The 21,077-nt window shown below is 42.8% G+C and overlaps 1 protein-coding gene across 15 annotated transcripts in view; it reads left to right on the top strand.

Moving 5' to 3' along the window:
* LOC130906799 (cilia- and flagella-associated protein 54-like) overlaps positions 1-20,819 on the top strand; it is a 64,387-nt gene extending 43,568 nt beyond the window's left edge. For 6 of the 15 annotated variants that reach the window (XM_057821439.1, XM_057821434.1, XM_057821431.1 and 3 more), the window contains 16 exons: positions 2,497-2,850; positions 2,951-3,038; positions 3,180-3,350; positions 3,423-3,489; positions 6,770-6,955; positions 7,018-7,104; positions 7,194-7,313; positions 7,390-7,437; positions 7,526-7,667; positions 10,224-10,357; positions 10,423-10,577; positions 18,337-18,448; positions 18,514-18,661; positions 18,748-18,902; positions 20,201-20,347; positions 20,414-20,819. In XM_057821439.1, coding sequence (XP_057677422.1) covers positions 2,497-2,850; positions 2,951-3,038; positions 3,180-3,350; positions 3,423-3,489; positions 6,770-6,955; positions 7,018-7,104; positions 7,194-7,313; positions 7,390-7,437; positions 7,526-7,667; positions 10,224-10,357; positions 10,423-10,577; positions 18,337-18,448; positions 18,514-18,661; positions 18,748-18,902; positions 20,201-20,347; positions 20,414-20,527 — 2,228 coding nt within the window. In that variant the 3' untranslated portion in view covers positions 20,528-20,819. Of the gene's footprint in view, positions 1-2,496; positions 2,851-2,950; positions 3,039-3,179; positions 3,351-3,422; positions 3,490-6,769; positions 6,956-7,017; positions 7,105-7,193; positions 7,314-7,389; positions 7,438-7,525; positions 7,668-10,223; positions 10,358-10,422; positions 10,578-12,808; positions 13,036-15,155; positions 15,466-18,336; positions 18,449-18,513; positions 18,662-18,747; positions 18,903-20,200; positions 20,348-20,413 lie in introns of those variants that run through there. The other 9 variants (XM_057821433.1, XR_009061368.1, XM_057821435.1 and 6 more) reach the window with 9 other exon arrangements.
* The last annotated feature ends 258 nt before the right edge of the window (positions 20,820-21,077 follow it).

The raw sequence follows: 21,077 nt of genomic DNA, 5'->3' as shown, positions 1-21,077 counted from the left end.
TTCAGTATTCTTTCTCCTCCAAACACGAGAACCTGTGTTTGTACCAAAAAGTTCTATTTTGGTTTCATCTGACCATGACACATTCCCCCAGTCCTCTTCTGGATCATCCAAATGCTGTCTAGCGAACCGCAAACGGGCCTGGACATGGACTGGCTTCAGCAGTAGGACACGTCTGGCAGTGCAGGATTTGAGTCCCTGGCGGCGCATTGTGTTACTGATAGTAGCCTTTGTTACGGATAGTAGCCTTTGTTACTGTGATCCCGGCTCTCTGTAGGTCATTCACTAGGTGCTCGGATAGTCTGAACAGTTTTAATGTTTCACATTGAGAGTCTGATATACTCGCATTGTGATTATTCAAAATACCTTTTTATTATGACAAAGCAGCGAACAGGAAGGGATTATGGGGGGACAGAAGAAAAGAAACATAAGAGAAGAAAGAAAAGAAACACATACACAAACAACAACAAGAAATACTTTGAACATCTAGACTAATTACTAATATGCTGGTGCCATCGTCAGCGAGATGTATTTCCGTTTTACACCATGTGGGGGCCTATTGGCCAGTGAAAGAGGGGGATGGGGGTGGGGGTGTCTATAAGCCTATAAGCTAAGTGATTGAAAGGGGTAGAGTGTACACAAATCAGTTCTGTGATCTAGAACCCAGTATGAATCTCTTATGAGTATAAGCCCGTTGGCGACCAACCCTATGCCGCCCCATCGCCAATCCCGGCACCGGGACCCCCAACTCGAGTATGCCTTACCACATCAAGCAGCACGCGAGCCCTACCGGGCGCTCGACAGCCACGCAGACGCGCATTTTACCTATTGCAGATTCAGTCTTCCCAGCCTGGTGCAGGTCTACAATTTTGTCTCTGGTGTCCTTCGACAGCTCTTTGATCTTGGCTATAGTGGAGTTTGGAGTGTGACTGACTGAGATTGTGGACAGGTGTCTTTTATACCGATAATAAGTTAAAACAGGCGCCATTAATACAGGTAACGTTAGGAGCCTCGTGAGCTCTTGTTAGACCTCATTAGAAGAAGTTAGACCTCTTTGACAGCCAGAAATCTTGCTTGTTTGTAGGTGACCAAATACTTATTTTCCACTCTCATTTGGAAATATATTCTTTAAAAATCAAACAATGTGATTTTATGTTTTTTTTCCACATTCTGTCTCTCATGGTTGAGGTTTACCCATGTTGACAATTACAGACCTCTATAGACCCTACCCACGTGACGTCACAACTCCTTCCTCCTGACTGGTGCCGCCCAATTGTCCGTCAACACATCATGTTTCCCTGTTACGGCTACGTACATTCCTCCTATTTACGACGTGTTTTTCTGCTCGTTAACATTAATAATCAAAATGGTGAAGGCGTGCGTGGCGGTCGGTTGCAATAACAGAAAAGATAGACAGAGAAGACGGAGAGACTTGAAGTTCTACCGGATTCCGAGAGACCCGGAGAGAAGAGAGCGAGATGGGCTGCTGCAATTCGACGAGAAAGCTGGGCTCCAAACCATTACCACAGATTATGTTGTAGTCATTTTATATCTGGTAAGATGCATTTAATATATATTTAGAGGGTTTTGGGCTGACAACCACAATTAAGATCATTGCTAGGCTAATCGCCGACAACATACACGTATGTATGTAGTGAGAGTGCGATCGCTAAACCATATAAACATTAAAAGCCTTAACTCCATTGACAAACGACATGAAATACATTAGACTTGACAGTGGATGTTAGCGATAACAAAAGATTTTGAATTGAAAATTTCGTAATTCACCTTTCCAAGCACAAGATAGATTCCTGCCGAATTTTCGTGGACGAAGACCTGTTTCACCCAACCAGCAACGAAGTATTTATAAGCCTCCAAGCTCTTAAAGTTTTTCAAACTTTCGTGAGAATAGGCTGATTTTGTGTGGACAAGATAGTTGTACAGTTCAGGGTAGCTAGCAGATGTCAGGCAAATACGGCGGAGACAGCGGGTCGAAAAACATCGATTTTGGCATCAAATATGGATCTGGCGAATGGATAAACTGAAGCTTTTCCACATAACGCCTTTTATGCAACGCATCAAGTGAGTTTGCGGCATCCGAAAGCACCGGGTCTTCCATGAAATGCATTATAAATTGCTCGATCAATTGAGACCATTGATAATACAGACACAAAATGACGGACAAGTGGGCGGAACCATACAGCGAGCACGTGATTTTGTGACGTCGGTGGGTAGGGTCTATAATATTTTCAAGTAGGAGAACTTGCACAATTGGTGGTTGACTAAATACTTATTTGCCCCACTGTATATACGTATATTGCATTTTTGCATTGGGAGAAAATACTTTTATTTGTACAGTAAATTTCAAAAAAAGTACTTTTGTACTTCTACTTCAAGTAATTTTTTGCACCTGCATCTGTACTTTTACTGAAATAAAAAATGAGTACTTTATCCACCACTGCATGAGGCTAATGTTTTTATGTGTTCTGTGCCAAAAAGATGCAGAAATGAAGCGCTCCCAGTTCCTTGTTTGTGTTCCTCTGGATGTGACAAACACACTGCACTTCTACCGTCAAGCTATTGAAAGAATACCCCATTGCCTTCAAGTGTTCCGCTATAGCAGAGCATTACTGTTACTGCTCCTGGCCCATACACAACCGTGTTTTGAAACTGAGCAATTCGGCGAGATCAAATCAGACCAGATTGACTTTAACCCGATGCTTATGACTACGCCAAGCATCCAGCCATGGGACCTGATCAATAAAGACTACATCACTCCGGACACGCTCTACAATCCACCCATCAGCTCTGAATGTACGTCGAGAATCATCTCGACATACTTTGAATCCACAAGTAAGGACACAAAAATTAATAATGACAAAATATAAAGTGTGCAGATGAATTCTATCTGAATCAGGCTTATTCAATTTGAAATATTTGCCTCTTCTTAAAGAATATCTCCAGACCAACAACCAGGAATCCCTGAGTGTATTTGCTCTGCATGAATTGGGAAACCTACATTTCTACGACTTAAACACACGGTCAGAAAACTTATTTTCTCCCCTGTCGGTGAATGTGTGCTTGTATTTTATTAGAAGCCTTCTCTATGCAATTACACTAGGAAAACTAAGTTAAATAGGCTTTTCATTGTTGTCCTGTATTTTTTTTCCTTTTACCTATAGGATGGCACACACTTGCTGGAGTAAAGCTATAGACGCCGCCTTACACAGCTCAGGGGTGATCGATAAATGGGATTGGGTGTCATTTGGCGGCGGCACCCTACAACAAACGCTAAAACAGGTTGGCATTTGGGGATGTATGCAGGCGGCCGTGATCACTGCTAAAATTGCACAGTAGGTTTTAAGTCAAATATACCAAGATTTTTGTGATATTTTAAGATTTAAGCTATGTGTGTTCATCTACAGGTACATTCTAACTTCAGATATCAGCCAGAGAACTAAGCTTTGTCTCTTGTCTGCACACCTTTTCAAGGTAAAATGATGTGCCACATAAGCAAGTTACAACAGAGTTACTGAAAGTCATAACAGTTCTCCTGTAAAAAGTAATAGTACGTTTTGCGTCAGTCCTGAAATATTTCACTCGATTCCAATAAACTTAAATTTACTGTTATAAATAACAGTAATTAGAAACACTAAAGTACAGTGCCTTGCAAAAGTATTCGGCCCCCTTGAATCTTGCAACCTTTCGCCACATTTCAGGCTTCAAACATAAAGATATGAAATTTAATTTTTTTGTCAAGAATCAACAACAAGTGGGACACAATCGTGAAGTGGAACAACATTTATTGGATAATTTAAACTTTTTTAACAAATAAAAAACTGAAAAGTGGGGCGTGCAATATTATTCGGCCCCTTTACTTCCAGTGCAGCAAACTCACTCCAAAAGTTCAGTGACGATCTCTGAATGATCCAATGTTGTCCTAAATGACCGATGATGATAAATAGAATCCACCTGTGTGTAATCAAGTCTCCGTATAAATGCACCTGCTCTGTGATAGTCTCAGGGTTCTGTTTAAAGTGCAGAGAGCATTATGAAAACCAAGGAACACACCAGGCAGGTCCGAGATACTGTTGTGGAGAAGTTTAAAGCCGGATTTGGATACAAAAAGATTTCCCAAGCTTTAAACATCTCAAGGAGCACTGTGCAAGCCATCATATTGAAATGGAAGGAACATCAGACCACTGCAAATCTACCAAGACCTGGCCGTCCTTCCAAACGTTCTTCTCAAACAAGGAGAAAACTGATCAGAGATGCAGCCAAGAGGCCCATGATCACTCTGGATGAATTGCAGAGATCTACAGCTGAGGTGGGAGAGTCTGTCCATAGGACAACAATCAGTCGTACACTGCACAAATCTGGCCTTTATGGAAGAGTGGCAAGAAGAAAGCCATTTCTCAAAGATATCCATAAAAAGTCTCGTTTAAAGTTTGCCACAAGCCACCTGGGAGACACACCAAACATGTGGAAGAAGGTGCTCTGGTCAGATGAAACCAAAATTGAACTTTTTGGCCACAATGCAAAACGATATGTTTGGCGTAAAAGCAACACAGCTCATCACCCTGAACACACCATCCCCACTGTCAAACATGGTGGTGGCAGCATCATGGTTTGGGCCTGCTTTTCTTCAGCAGGGACAGGGAAGATGGTTAAAATTGACGGGAAGATGGATGCAGCCAAATACAGGAACATTCTGGAAGAAAACCTGTTGGTATCTGCACAAGACCTGAGACTGGGACGGAGATTTATCTTCCAACAGGACAATGACCCAAAACATAAAGCCAAATCTACAATGGAATGGTTCAAAAATAAACGTATCCAGGTGTTAGAATGGCCAAGTCAAAGTCCAGACCTGAATCCAATCGAGAATCTGTGGAAAGAGCTGAAGACTGCTGTTCACAAACACTCTCCATCCAACCTCACTGAGCTCGAGCTGTTTTGCAAGGAAGAATGGGCAAGAATGTCAGTCTCTTGATGTGCAAAACTGATAGAAACATACCCCAAGCGACTTGCAGCTGTAATTGGAGCAAAAGGTGGCGCTACAAAGTATTAACGCAAGGGGGCCGAATAATATTGCGCGCCCCACTTTTCAGTTTTTTATTTGTTAAAAAAGTTTAAATTATCCAATAAATGTTGTTCCACTTCACGATTGTGTCCCACTTGTTGTTGATTCTTGACAAAAAAATTAAATTTCATATCTTTATGTTTGAAGCCTGAAATGTGGCGAAAGGTTGCAAGATTCAAGGGGGCCGAATACTTTTGCAAGGCACTGTAAATATCAGTGCCAGGATTAGCGATCAGGCAGAATAGAATAGGATGTCAACATATCCACACTTACTTAATGGCACCTGTTTTAACTCATTATCGGTATAAAATACACCTGTCCACATCTCAGTCTGTCACACTCCAAACTCCACTATGGTCAAGACCAGAGAGTTGTCAACGGACACCAGAGACAAAATTCTAGACCTGCCTGCACCAGGCTGGGAAGACTGAATCTGCAATAGGTATAACGCTTGGTGTAAAGAAATCAACTGTGGGAGCAATTATTAGAAAATGGAAGACATACAAGATCTCCCTCGATCTGGGGCTCCATGCAAGATCCCACCCCATGGCGTCAAAATGATAACAAGAACGGTGAGCAAAAATCCCAGAACCACACGGAGGGACCTAGCGAATGACCTACAGAGAGCTGGGAACACAGTAACAAAGGCTACTATCAGTAACACAATGCGCCGCCAGGGACTCAAATCCTGCACTGCCAGACGTGTCCCCGTGCTGAAGAAAGTACACATCCAGGCCCGTCTGCGGTTCACTAGAGAGCATTTGGATGATCCAGAAGAGGACTGGGAGAATGGTTTATGGTCAGATGAAACCAAAATAGAACTTTTTGGTAGAAACACAGGTTCTCGTGTTTGGAGGAGAAAGAATACTGAATTGCATCCGAAGAACACCATACCCACTGTGAAGCATGGGGGTTGAAACACCATGCTTTGGGGCTGTTTTTCTGTAAAGGGACCAGGACGACTGATCTGTGTAAAGGAAAGAAAGAATGGGGCCATGTATCGAGAGATTTTGAGTGAAAATCTCCTTCCATCAGCAAGGGCATTGAAGATGAGATGTGGCTAGGTCTTTCAGCATGACAATGATCCCAAATACACAGCCAGGTCAATAAAAGGAGTGGCTTCGTAAGAAGCATTTCAAGGTCCTGGAGTGGCCTAGCCAGTCTCCAGATCTCAACCCCATAGAAAATCTGTGGAGGGAGTTGAAAGTCTGTGTTGCCCAATGACAGCCCCAAAACTTCACTGCTCTAGAGGAGATCTGCATAGAGGAATGGGCCAAAATACCAGCAACAGTGTGTGAAAAGCTTGTGAAGAGTTACAGAAAACCTTTGGCCTCCGTTATTGGCAAAGGGCACATAACAAAGTATTGAGATGAACTTTTGGTATTGACTAAATACTTATTTTCCACCATGATTTGCAAATAAATTCTTTAAAAATCAAAAAGTGTGATTTTCTGTTTGTTTTTTTTTCCACATTCTGTCTCTCATGGTTGAGGTTTACCCACGTTGACAATTGCAAGCCTCTCTAATATTTTCAAGTGGGACAACTTGATCAATTAGTGGTTGAATAAATACTAATTGCCCCACTGTATGGATACGTTTTGTATACTGTTGATAATATTGTCAAGTATTCTCCTGTGTGTTGAACAGAAGTTTCCAAAAAAATTAATTTCAAAAAACTTTACCTACTAGTGTGTGCTGCGCTGCTCCCTGGCTCATCCCCTGGAAGACCTCCTGTATGCTTCATATAGCATCGGCGATGAACTTCTCCCAGGTGTGGACCTTTTCTCAGAACCCCACAGGGCCGACCTCTCCACCACTGTCGCAAGCTTGAACTTCATCTGCCAATGGTTGTTCATTGCGGGCTACTACATCGAAGTATACACGTAATTATCAATCATGTTTAAAATAGTAGTTTAAATAAAGGTTTGCAATTCCAGCTTCTACCCATGCTGACACTTTATCAACACATTGTGGGAACAGTGTGCAGAGACGTTCAACGCAATGTCGAAAGCAGAATAATTAAGGTCAGCGTTAGTGTTTTGAGTCTTTTCAACTGCCATTTCCTGTAATGATCCCGGTGGGTTTGCTTTGTTCGTTGTGATATTGACTACAGATCCGCGCTTTCACTGAACTATACTTCTTCTCTGAGGCCATCAAGGAGACGGAGCAGCTGTCTAGAGGGGCAGGGATTCTCCTCCCAAATGGACGCTACATCGCTCGTGAGTCTCAACAAGTATGTACACTCACTTTTCTATTGCTATTCATTATAGCAAATTGTTACTATCGCAACAACTTTGCTTCTTTTGCAGTCAGAGAAGTTGTTTTGTGACAGCAAGTCCCTCCTGGACAATGTTCAGGTACTTTCTACGCTACTTCCATGTAGTTCAACATCGTGTCTAAAGTAGGATTTGCTGTTTCTGCGCTCCACGTGGACATGATTCTTAGGCTTTGGAGGCACTTTTGTGCTGTGAGCTTTCTCCTGAGGTCAGCATGCTATATGGATCCTCTTTGGAGCAAAGATTCAACCTTGCGCGTGTTCAACTCTGCTTGGCACTGAGTAGTACTGTAAATGGTCATCCTGAACCAGGTTTGCAAACTATTTCATTTTACTACAGTTGGCAGTGTTATAATAGGATGTCTTAAAGTGTATATAACATTAAAATTACATCTTAAATAGCATTATTATTGGAATTAAAATCATATAATGGGACGATTCAACTACATAAAATAATTAAAATAATCGCAGGTGACGAGAAATGCGTCTTTTAAGCTGCTGTTTAGCTGCTCCTGCTATCATAGTGCTCCGGCACCTCCATCTTGGTAATGCCGTCACGAGGTGAAGTATTAAGCATTGAGCACAATGGAGAGGGAAGCATTTTTCAGCGATACTGGTTCAAATGTGGAATTTTCGAAAAATATTGTTGATCCACAAGAAATGTGACATACAGCCATATATGTTTGAGTCGTATTTGGAGGAGGAGGGAGAGCCAGAACTACAACAAACTAGGGCTGTCAAACGATTAAAATTTTTAATCAAGTTAATTACAGCTTAAAAATTAATTAATCGTAATTAATCGCAATTAATCGCAGTTCAAACCATCTATAAAATATGCCATATTTTTCTGTAAATTATATATATATTCTGTAAAATAATTTGTTGGAATGGAAAGATAAGACACAAGATGGATATATACATTCAACATACGGTACATAAGGACTGTAGTGGGCATTTCACTCTACTGTCATTTAAATCTGTCTATACTGTCCTCACTCCGAAGCGTCTACTTTCTCCAAAGCTAGACAGCTAGTGAACGACGCCTTAATAATCAGACTTCTTCCTTTTTCATCTGATTTATTAATAAAATGGCCTCAAACCACTGTCCTCTTTAGACCGTAGTGAAACTACAAAAAAAAGTACACAAGCATTGCATTAGCAACAACGTTAGCTTTGCACGCTATACAGGTTCACTAAACATAAACAAAAAGCGTCTCAAACAAAAAATAGAACATTTCGCTTACTAACATAATATGTACATTCTTTACAACAACCATACTTACAAACAAATCTTGTCCAAGGATCATATAAGCACAACATTACAACGTAGGCGTCAGCCCGAGATGTCCTGCAACCATATTGAACTGGCAAGAAAGCAATAAACAATGTCGCAAAGCGACCACAAGAGTTCGCTGTTAGACAGCACAAAAAACCTTGCTGCAACACTTACCAAAAGGCAGAATACTGTCTGAGCGGGACATGTGCGTTAATTGCGTCAAATATTTTAACGTCATTAATTTAAAAAATTAATTACTGCGCGTTAACGCGATAATTTTGACAGCCCTACAACAAACACGAAGCTGATGACAATAGCAGCCTGTGTGGGCAGCGTAAAATGTCCTCATTGTTTTTATCCATCTACTCTAATATTATTACAGAATATACTTTGTATAAGTATCAATTCCCCGACTGCTATATACAGTACATTGTCATAACAAATAACAGTCTTGTGCCGAATGGACTATAAAAAATTTAAAATGCATTTATTCAGTATGACATGGATAAATTACTGCATAATGGTCAAAACTGCCGACTTGTTAAACCTCCCGAATGGTATTTTATGCCAACGGATTTAGTCCGGCTCTTGTCATTTCCCTGCCGCTGCTTTGGAGACTGAGGAAAGAGCGTAAACAAAAGAGGAAGCGTGACATGCTAACCCGTACGAGCGGCTCTTCCTCGCCTTTTGAACACGAAAAATCACACGAAACTACCCCGACTCTTGTCATACACTGCAGCAGGACTGAGTGCCTTCACCGATCGGCCAGCCTCCGGCTGCGAGCAAGTTTCGGCGGACTTGTCATTCCCTTGCTGCGGCCCCAGCAAGCAATCCCGCCGGACCCAGGGCAATGTCAGCAAGCTTTCTGAGGGAGTGCTCGTTGCTAAGGACGCAGCAGGGGAATGATTGCCGAAAATGGCTCATTCTCGGCGGACATGTCACATGTCACGGTCCCCGGCCGATACAGGCAAGCACTCCCGCCTCCCGACGGCAAGCATTGTCACCCACAAAATGTAAGCCACCTCCTTATTAAAACCTGTGCCTTGATCCCAGTATTTGACATAATATAAAACACGTCTCACTTCCTCGTCCGTCCAATGGTACCTCGATTGTCAGACTAGTTTTGCCCGTTCTTTACGGTGAGCAGGATCTTTTGGTGTTAGAAATCCAACAAGGCTCACGCCACTTTCTCTGGTGTTGCACCACAAGCCTGCAGCACTGGCAGAGGCTGGTGTGACATTAAAATAGGAAATTAATCCGCAAAATCAGCTGAATCCGCAGTCCTTTTGCATACAATAATATGGCTGTATAGTGAAGAATATCTCATCCGCTGACGTCACATTCGCCTTCTACCTCAAATCTGACCGGAAGTCACTCATTTTCATGGCGCTGGATTCAAAAAGTTGAATACTGTATATCGATCGCTTTCACACACATCCAAGCGGTCCATTTCATTCAAGAGCATAAAATACTGTGTGTAATATGGGTTAAACATGTTTTCTGGTGTCATATACACTTTAATGATTGCATTTCTGCTTAGAAATGTTCCCTCAATTTGTATCTCTTTTTAAAAATGACACATATGTGATAAGTGACAGATGATGAAGTGGACCTGGAAGAAAATGAAGAAGAGGAAATGGACTCTGAGGATGTGGAGGAAGTGAAGGAAAAGCCCAAAGTGAATGAATTCACATCCCACCAGACCCTCACTTTGGAAAAGATAAAGGTAAGAATTGTGCACTAATCTGATTTGCTTTCAGCTCCTGTCTTTATTTGTGTTTTCTGGTGTAGTACCTACTGCTAAAAGCAGCTGCCCTCTTTTTGGACTCGATATTGGAGAAACTCCCATCGCCCTCGTACAGTGAAATTGAGAACATGGAACTGAAAATAGAAGCAAATCTTCTCAAAGCAAACCTCTACCTGCAGCAAGGACATGTTGCACAAAGGTACAAGCACCTCGTGCAAGTTTTATGTTTGTTTTAGGGCTATCAAAATTATCGCGTTAACGGGCAGTAATTATTTTTTTAAATTAATCACGTTAAAATATTTGACGCAATTAACGCACATGCCCCGCTCAAACAGATTAAAATGACAGCAGAGTGTAATGTCCGCTTGTTACTTGTTTTTTGGTGTTTGGCGCCCTCTGCTGGTGCTTGGGTCCAACTGATTTTATGGCTTTCAGCACCATGAGTGAGCATAGTGTAATTATTGACAACAAATTTTATGACTTGGTTAACTTCAAAACTGCTCAAATGATGTACAAGGCCCACGCAAACAGTCTCCCGCCTAACCTACAAGCTCTATTCCAACTAAGGGAATCAACCTACGACGTGAGAGGAATCAGATTGTTTTCCTATCGGGCAACTAGGACAACATTAAAATCTTTCTCGATTCCGAACATTGGGGCTCGCCTATGGAATACATGTGATGCAGCGCTTACGAGTATAAAATCATTGAGTTACTTCAATAGATGTACAAAGAAACTATAATAAATCGCTACAGGGACCAAAATGAGTCATAGCTGCACTGCACACACACATCCGCTACAAGTTGTTCCCACAGCAAAAAAGGCAAACAAAGGATGAATAAATGTCAGGGACAGAGACTAAGACATAACATTGCTTGCTCTGAAGATATGCCCTCCAGTAAAATTAGATTACTGATCTGCCATTGCAACATGAGCGCTGTGTTTAACCTGCTGTGACATGGAGCGCCTTGTCTGGACACTCATTGGACAAGATATTTTCTACAATGAGACCTACACCAAACCAACGGCTATTTAACACAAACATGCTAGACTGTGCGTCCCGGGCTGTTGGGGGACGGGTATCGATAAGCATTTGCTTTTTTCCCCGTCTTCCTTTGTCTGTCATCGTCTTTTTCGGGCAAATTATTCAATAGTCTGTGTCAATGTTTCTCCTTTCTGGCCAAACTATCCCACACTCAGTAACTGTCAATGATTCTGATGATGATGACAATGACAATAAATTCATTCATTCATTTAAATTCATTCATTCATTCATTGATATCATCAATGGCGAGGAATTAGTTCATTTTTTGATTGAACATTTTACAAATTTTAATAAAACGAAAACATTAAGAGGGGTTTTAATTAGGGCTGTCAAACGATTAAAAATTTTAATCGAGTTAATTACAGCTTAAAAATTAATTAATCGTAATTAATCGCAATTAATCGCAATTCAAACCATCTCTAAAATATGCCATATTGTTCTGTAAATTATTGTTGGAATGGAAAGATAAGACACACGATGGATATATGCATACAACATACTGTACATAAGTACTGTATTTGTTTATTGTAACAATAAATCCACAAATGGCATTAACATTCTTTCTGTTAAAGTGATCCACGGACAGAAAGACTTGTAGTTCTTAAACGATAAATGTTATAGTTACAAGTTATAGTAATTTTATATTAAAACCCCTCTTCATGTTTTTGTTTTAATAAAATGTGTAAAATTTTCAATCAAAAGTACATTTAATATAATAATAATAAGAATAAAAATAACAATGGAATGCCAGTTCATTTTGCATTGTTGTTTAACTGTGTCAGAATAGGGCCTCATTACTATAGACTGAAGTGCTTTTGGAGAGATAGGAATATTATTTTTGTTGTGCTTTCACTAAACGATACTTACATTGGGGAGAGCAAGTATTTGATACCCCCCCCCATTGGCAGTGTATCAAATACTTGTTCTCCCCACTGTATGTTTGTTGTGAAGGAGTTGCCAATAAACGGCGCGGTCCAAAGAACGCATGTGTCCACTCGCCTTTACTGTATAACATATATCTTACCCAAAATACAACAAGAGACACATAATTGCCACTAAAAAAAAGAAAACTTACCGAAATATGTGTGGAGCACAAATAGCAATTTGCATTGCATTGTGAATACAGCATAAACGTCTCAAAACTCCTAATTCTCCCACGTTTTGAAGAAATAACATGAGTATGGAACGGCGCTGCCCCCAAGCGGCCGGTGGCATTCTCTTCACTCTTAATGTCCATAAACGGCCTCATTGTGTCATGTTCCCTGCCTCTCTGGTTCACTCACCTGCCTTTTCCCGCCTCTCGGCTTGGCACAGCTGCTACTGATCATCGTTAGGGGAGTATTTAAGTGGCAGGCTCACATCACTTCACTGTCTGATCGTTCCAGCACAAAGCTTCACGTCCTGAGACCTCCTTCATGTGATATCCTGCCTGCTCATCTTGACTGACTTCCAACCACGCCTGCTTTCAAGTAATCTGGTCTGCCTCTTGTTGCTGTCCCTACATTCTGCCTCTGATTGCAATAAACGGCCTCCTGGCCAAACTGTCAAGCCTGTTGCTGAATCTGCATTCTGGTTCCAACCCTCACCTGACTAATCCCGACAGAACGATCAGACCACAATATGGAACCCGCAGATTCAAATCCGCTTCACGTGGCCCTCCGAGTCCAGGGACAGCGAATCCTGCAGCAGGAGGAACAGATTTCCTCCCTCCATGAATTCCTGAAAAAGACAACTGATCGACAAGCGTCAATGATACAGAACTTGAACTCTCAGCTCGCAAACATCGCTCTTCAACTTCAACCAACAGCCCAATCTGCCAGGCCGGCCTCTGTTCCTGTGGACCAACCCAACTCTCTCTCCGAGGGTCAAGCGGGGGCGCCTGTCACACAAGTGAACTTACAACTGTCCCGCCCGGAACGCTTTTCGGGTGACACGGGAGACGTTCGCACCTTCCTAACACAATGTGAGCTCCACTTTGAATTGCAAGCCTCTGCTTTTGTGTCTGAGCGTTCCAAGGTGGCTTATGCAATTTCTCACCTCTCGGGAAAAGCCGCAGCTTGGGCCACTGCTGAATGGAGCCGCAACTCGCCTGTCTGTTCATCATATCTGACTTTCACCACCTCCTTGAAACAAGTTTTTCAAAGTAAACCACCGGGGAGAGAAGCGTCGTTAGCCCTAATGAACCTGCGACAGGGGAAACGCCGGGTGGCCGACTTCGCCATTGATTTCCGAACGCTAGCAGCAGACAGTGACTGGAACCCATCCGCACTGTCTGATGTATTTTTTCAAGCCTTGTCTGACCCCATCAAGCTTGCCATGGTAGCCATCGACATCCCGGGCGACTTGGACTCCCTTATTGCACTGGCCATGCAGATCGACCGACGCCTTGCCGAACGAGACCAGGAAGGAAAACGTCTGCCACGCCAACATCCTCATCGCGATCAAGGCAACCCCCACACCTTCCTGCCGTCACCTCAACGGCGCTTGCCTCACTCCCTTCGTCCGCAAGAACAAACACCTGAGGAGCCGATGCAGCTGGGCCGTACTCGCCTCACCCCAGGGGAACGTCAACGCAGAGCAAGAGAAGGACTATGTTTTTACTGTGGACAACGTGGTCATGTAGTCAATAACTGTCAAGTCAAGGCTGCATCATACCCAGCTAACCCCTCTGTCCAGGTGAGCCAGACTATCATTAATAATTCGGGAAACATCACTCCTTCAGTTACCTTGTCCTCACCCCATAGTCATGTTACAGTTTCAGCTTTTATTGACTCTGGTTCAGAAGCTAACATGATCAACTTCAATCTTGCCAGGCGTCTGTCACTCTGCCTGATTCGTCTGAGTAGCCCCCTGTCGGTCAAGGCTGTCGATGGCACTCCCCTTGGATCAGTCACCCATCAAACTCAATCGGTTTGTGTGACGTTTACAGACAACCATTCTGAGAATCTTTGCCTTCACGTTTTTGAGCACATGCCCCATGACCTAATCCTTGGTTTACCATGGTTAAAGCAACACAACCCACAGTTAGACTGGAACTCTGGCAATATAATAAAGTGGGGAAAAGACTGTACAGACATGTGTTTTCCTCGACTTCCTCAAACTCTGGTCCCTCCTTCTGATCTCGCCAATGTTCCAAGTTGTTATCATGACCTGTCGGAGGTCTTCAGTAAAAGCAAAGCCACTTCACTTCCCCCATTTAGAGACATAAACTGTGCGATCGAGCTTTTGCCCGGTACCACCCCACCACGAGGAAAGCTCTATTCGTTGTCTGCACCTGAACGTAAGGCCATGGACTCATACATAAAGGAATGCCTGGCCGCAGGCCTGATACGTCCTTCGTCTTCCCCGGCCGGGGCCGGTTTCTTTTTTGTAGAGAAGAAAGACAAGACATTAAGGCCATGCATTGACTATAGAGGCCTAAATCTAATCACGGTCAAGAATCGTTATCCTCTTCCACTAATATCGTCTGCCTTTGAGTTATTGGAGGGTGCCAAAGTCTTCTCTAAACTGGACTTGCGTAATGCGTACCATTTGGTGCGTATACGGCAAGGAGACGAGTGGAAGACGGCCTTCAACACCCCTTCAGGACATTATGAATATCTTGTCATGCCATTTGGACTCACCAACGCACCTGCCATATTCCAAAATCTTGTAAACAATGTTCTTGGTGACCTGCTTAATAAGAATGTATTCGTGTATCTTGACGATATTTTGATTTTCTCCCACGACCAGGAATCGCACCAGCAGCATGTACGGGCAGTACTTCAGAGACTCCTGCGGAACCAGTTGTATGTCAAGGCTGAAAAATGTGATTTCCATAAATCCTCCGTTCCATTTCTCGGTTACATTCTCGCCGAGGGTAAGGTCAAGATGGATCCTGACAAGATTTCAGCCGTCCTGAACTGGCCTGTACCAAAGAACCTAAAAGAGCTACAGCGATTCCTGGGTTTTGCTAATTTTTACAGGAAATTCATTAAGAATTATAGCACTATTGCCTCACCCCTGCATTGTCTTACTTCCACTCATAGACGCTTCCTGTGGTCAGAGCCATGCCAGAAGGCCTTTGATCTGCTCAAGAACCGCTTCACCTCTGCCCCCATTCTCTCCTTGCCGGACCCTGCTCACCAATTCATTCTGGAAGTGGATGCCTCAGACGTGGGAGTAGGAGCAGTGCTCTCCCAGAGAAATCCCACGGACGGTAAACTTCACCCCTGCTATTTCATGTCCAAAAAATTGTCAGACACTGAGAAAAATTATGATGTTGGTGACAGGGAACTATTAGCAATCAAACTAGCCATAGAAGAATGGCGGCACTGGCTTGAAGGCACTTCACAGCCCTTTTTGATCTGGACCGACCACAAGAACCTGTCATACCTCAAAACTGCTAAACGCTTGAATTCACGTCAGGCCCGTTGGTCTCTGTTCTTTAATCGGTTCCAATTCCATATCTCATATCGACCAGGCTCCAAGAACACGAAACCAGACGCATTGTCGAGGATATTTGAATCAAGGAAAAACCCCTCTGAACCAATGCCAATTGTGCCTGAATCCTGTTTTTTATCTGTGCTGTCGTGGGATATCGAGGCAAAGGTAAAATCCGCTCTCGAGTCCACAGAGACCCCTTCAGACTGCCCCAAAGAAAAGCTATATGTGGTGCCTGAGCTTCGCGGTCAGGTTATCCACTGGGCCCACACTCTCAAGACCTCTTGTCATCCAGGTATCACCAAAACAATTTTTGTCATATCTCAGAGGTTCTGGTGGAAAGCCATGCGCAATGACGTTACCGAATACGTCAACGCCTGCTCAGTATGTGCCTCCTGTAAGCCATCTTCGTGCAGACCAGCTGGTGGGCTCCATCCCTTACCAATACCATCCAAACCCTGGTCACACATATGTATGGACTTCGTAACTGGTTTACCCCCATCCTCTGGAAACACCGTTGTTCTCACAGTAGTAGACAGATTTTCCAAGATGGCACATTTCATCCCATTGCCTAAATTACCTTCTGCCAAGGCGTTGGCGCAAGTACTCATGTACAACATATTCCGCGTGCATGGCTTCCCCACTGATGTAGTTTCTGATAGGGGTCCACAGTTTGTTTCAGCTTTCTGGAAAGCCTTCTGCAGGATGATAGGGGCTACGGTTAGTCTTTCATCTGGATTCCATCCCCAGTCCAACGGTCAAGCGGAGCGGCTGAACCAAATCTTGGAGACTGGTCTTCGTTGCCTGGCGTCCCAGGACCCCTCCACGTGGAGCGAGAAGTTGATGTGGCTTGAGGTGGCACATAACACTCTTCCATCATCAGCGACAGGCTTCTCACCCTTCCATGTTGTGCATGGCTTTCAGCCCTCGCTCTTCCCTGCTCTTGATACCAACTCTCCAGTTCCATCAGCTCTCGCCTTAATCCGTAGATGCCGCCGGACCTGGGAACGAGCTCGACGCATTCTGCTCCGTCGTTCGGCCATCTACAAGACTGCTGCGGATCGCAAGAGGTCTGCTGCACCGACGTACGCTACAGGTGACCGGGTCTGGCTGTCCACATGACATCTGCCTTTGAAGGTCCAGTCAAGGAAGCTTGCTCCCAGGTTTGTGGGTCCCTTTCCGGTTTCTAAAGTTATTAATCCAGTCTCCGTGCGCCTGCAGTTGCCAAAGTCCATGAGAGTCCATCCCACATTTCATGTCAGTCAGCTGAAACCAGCCCGTGCAAGTCGTCTTGTCCCTCCGGCCAGACCCCCGCCCCCCGCCCGGTTTGTGGATGGCGGCCTGGTCTATTCTGTCCGGCGGCTCCTGGCGGTGCGGCGTCGCGGCCGGGGTTTCCAGTATCTGGTCGATTGGGAGGGGTACGGCCCGGAGGAGCGCTCCTGGATTCCCTCCCGGTTCATCGTGGACCCTGCCCTCATCCGTGCCTTCCACGCTGCCCATCCTGGGGCGCCTGGGCCGTCGGGTGCCGGCCGTTGAGGGGGGGCCCTGTCATGTTCCCTGCCTCTCTGGTTCACTCACCTGCCTTTTCCCGCCTCTCGGCTTGGCACAGCTGCTACTGATCATCGTTAGGGGAGTATTTAAGTGGCAGGCTCACATCACTTCACTGTCTGATCGTTCCAGCACAAAGCTTCACGTCCTGAGACCTCCTTCATGTGATATCCTGCCTGCTCATCTTGACTGACTTCCAACCACGCCTGCTTTCAAGTAATCTGGTCTGCCTCTTGTTGCTGTCCCTACATTCTGCCTCTGATTGCAATAAACGGCCTCCTGGCCAAACTGTCAAGCCTGTTGCTGAATCTGCATTCTGGTTCCAACCCTCACCTGACTAATCCCGACACATTGTAATCTGTTTGAGGCAATATGCGAGATATTCATTCACCCAAGCGCCAGCAGAGGGCGGCAAAACTCCATAACAACAAGTGAGCTTTTCGTTGTACAGTCATTTAAATCTGTCTGAGCGGGACATCTGCGTTAATTGCGTCAAATATTTTAACGTGATTAATTTAAAAAAATAATTAACGGGCGTTAACGCGATAATTTTGACAGCCCTAGTTTTAATATAAAATTTCTATAACTTGTTCTAACATTTATCTTTCAAGAACTACAAGTCTTTCTATCCATGGATCGCTTTAAGAGAATGTTAATAATGTTAATGCCATCTTGTTGATTTATTGTTATAATAAACTAATACAGTACTTATGTACAGTATGTTGAATGTATATATCTGTCTTATCTTTCCATTCCAACAATAATTTACAGAAAAATATGGCATATTTTAGAGATGGTCTGAATTGCGATTAATTACGATTAATTAATTTTTAAGCTGTAATTAACTCGATTAAAAATTTTAATCGTTTGACAGCCCTCGTTTGTTTACACATTTATTTTTAATGATATGCCATGTAATAGTTTCGTATCTGTACATCCTTAGTTCTGAAATGGCAGTTTCATCATTGCTGCTTCTGCAGGACTTCAAAGAAACCATTCTGGATTTTCAGAAACCATCCTTTGAGCTCATGCTGGCTGAATCGGAATCCGACCAGGTTACGTTATATATTTGGAATTGGGGGACAAAATGTCAGAAATTCATATTCTATTCTGTCAATAGGAAACTGAACAGTGCGTACAGCATGGAGATTGCCCTAGGGCGATCGAGGCCAGCGAGAGGGTCGGAGGTGCTTTGTGGCTACGTTGCCGCGTGGCGCTGCTTCGTTGCGTTCTTCTACAAGCTTCCGATGTCACAGCTCCGAATCCAGGTTTGTTTCTCGCTCGTTTAAATTTTTAACATTCAATATTCTTAACGTTTTACTATCCGTGTATATGTACACAATGCCTTTTAAAGGGAAGCTACATGACAAGGCTGCTCTAGTGTTAAAGCAGAGCCTGGAGGACTGTGCAGCATTAGGAGATGTCGACACTCAGGCGCTTTTGCTAGTGGAAGGTTCACAATTAAAGTCACGAAGAAAGAGAGGAGATGACGGCTTGTCACTTTTGCAGGTATCAACACAAACACCACTTTATGAGAAAATTAATAAACTACTAATCTGATGAGCAGAACAGTTATGATGTTACAATACATTATGCATACAAAATAGCAACACAATTACTATAAAAGATTAGGAACAATACTTGCATATTACTCCCGATCGATCGGGTCCGATCACGTCATTTTCAAAGTACCCGAATCGGCAAAAAAATATCGGACATGCCTTTTTTAATATATATATATTTTTTAAATTAAATCGTTTTCTAATTGTATTTAACGTGACAGACAAAATGTTTTACATTCATCCAGAGTCTTTAGTTTTGGCTTAAAGTAGGGCTATCAAATTTATCGCGTAAACGGTGGTAATTATTTTTTTTTTTTTAAATTAATCACGTTAAAATATTTAATGCAATTAACGCATGCGCTGCACGACCCACTCACGCATTGACGCGTTCAATCTATAATGGCGCCGTTTTACTTATATATAAAGCTAACAGGCAGCGTAAAATGAGTACAGAAAATTTTGGCAGTCTTTGGAGCCACTTTTTAATTGGCAAAAGCCTTATAATCCCTCTCTCAACAATTAGAAACATCGTTGGAACCAATGTGGGGAAGAACGGTAGTGGTTGAGCTTTTCCTTAACACCCTATGTTACTTCCCAACGCAGAGAACATATATCAATTGGTGCCCCTACGCACAGTCATGGTTGCACTTCCCATCATGCATTTGGCCAGAACAGTTAAATGGCTACAGTATCATTTACTGAAAGCTCAGCAAACACACTAGATGGCAACATTTAGTCACAATACAAAGTCACATTTATCCTTACAGAATTACAAGTCTTTCTATCTGTGGATCCCTCTCACAGAAAGAATGTTAATAATGTAAATGCCATCTTGAGGATTTATTGTCATAATAAACAAATACAGTACTTATGTACTGTATGTTGAATGTATATATTCGTCCGAGTTTTATTCATTTTTTTCTTAATGCATTGCCAAAATGTATATGATGGGGAAAAATTATCGGGAATGATTGGAATTGAATCGGGAGCAAAAAAAAAGCAATCGGATCGGGAAATATCGGGATCGCCGGATACTGAAACTAAAACGATCGGGATCGGAACGGGAGCAAAAAAACATGATAGGAACAACCCTAGTTACAATACATTATGCATACAAAATAGCAACACAATCACTATAAAAGATTAGGAACAATACTTGCATATTACTAATAATTACTTGAAACCAAAGTGTCAACTGTTGGTAGATGACCAACAGTGCAATTTTGATGTGAATTATGTTCACAGGAAGCTGTGAGTCTGCTGTCAGGACGGACCCGCATGCCACCGGGGTCCAGCATGACTCTAATTAGAGCCACTATGCGTCTGACTAGCCTTAAAAGCACACAGAGTGGCAAACTTCTAAATCTGACTCATAAACTTCTGCAAAAACAGGTCAAAACATCAACATTCAAACAAACACTTTGCAAAACAACTTAACTTTTCTTTTCCTTTTTTCAGCTTTGTGAGCTTGGCGAGAATGTTTTATTGGAGGATGGAAAATGTTCTATTTCTCCTCCTGGACCGAAGAACATTTACCTCCCTTACCTGCAAATGTTGGATCAAACTTCATAGTAAAATGTTAATTCATATTTTCAACAATGCATAATATAGAAGCCATGCAAGTGACTTGTTTTGTCTAGAAAGAAAAAAAAGGGAAGTGTCTAAACGTTGTATATATGTATATTGTTGCGTAATGAATTCATGTAATATTTCTTTCAGGTCATGTTTGGGTCTAAGTAGAGTGAAAATGCCATTACAGTGCCAGCGGGTACATCTGGATGTGTAGAACGTTCACGTTATTTATTGAATACTAGAGCAATGATTATTGTAATTTCTGTTAAGAGTACAAATAAAGTTTTGTATTATGTGCAATAGAAATTAATGCAATGTTGTTTTTTGTTGTGGTTGTTCCTCTGCTTGTGGCAAAATTACCAGGTTCTAGCTTAATAATGATAATAGCGTATTGCAGAGTTGTCCAATATTATCAGATAGCCGATCATATCGACCAATAAAAGCATTTTAAAATGATATCGGATAATATCGACATAGGTTTTTCATGATCGGTTTTGGGCATATTGTAAATGGAGGGCTGGTTGACCTCAGATTGACCTGCAAAAGAATC

This window comes from Corythoichthys intestinalis, chromosome 18, assembly GCF_030265065.1.
Source record: "Corythoichthys intestinalis isolate RoL2023-P3 chromosome 18, ASM3026506v1, whole genome shotgun sequence".
NCBI classification, from domain to species: Eukaryota; Metazoa; Chordata; class Actinopteri; order Syngnathiformes; family Syngnathidae; genus Corythoichthys; species Corythoichthys intestinalis.
Note: the sequence above shows the minus strand (reverse complement) of the source record. Positions and strands in the feature narration are given on the sequence as shown.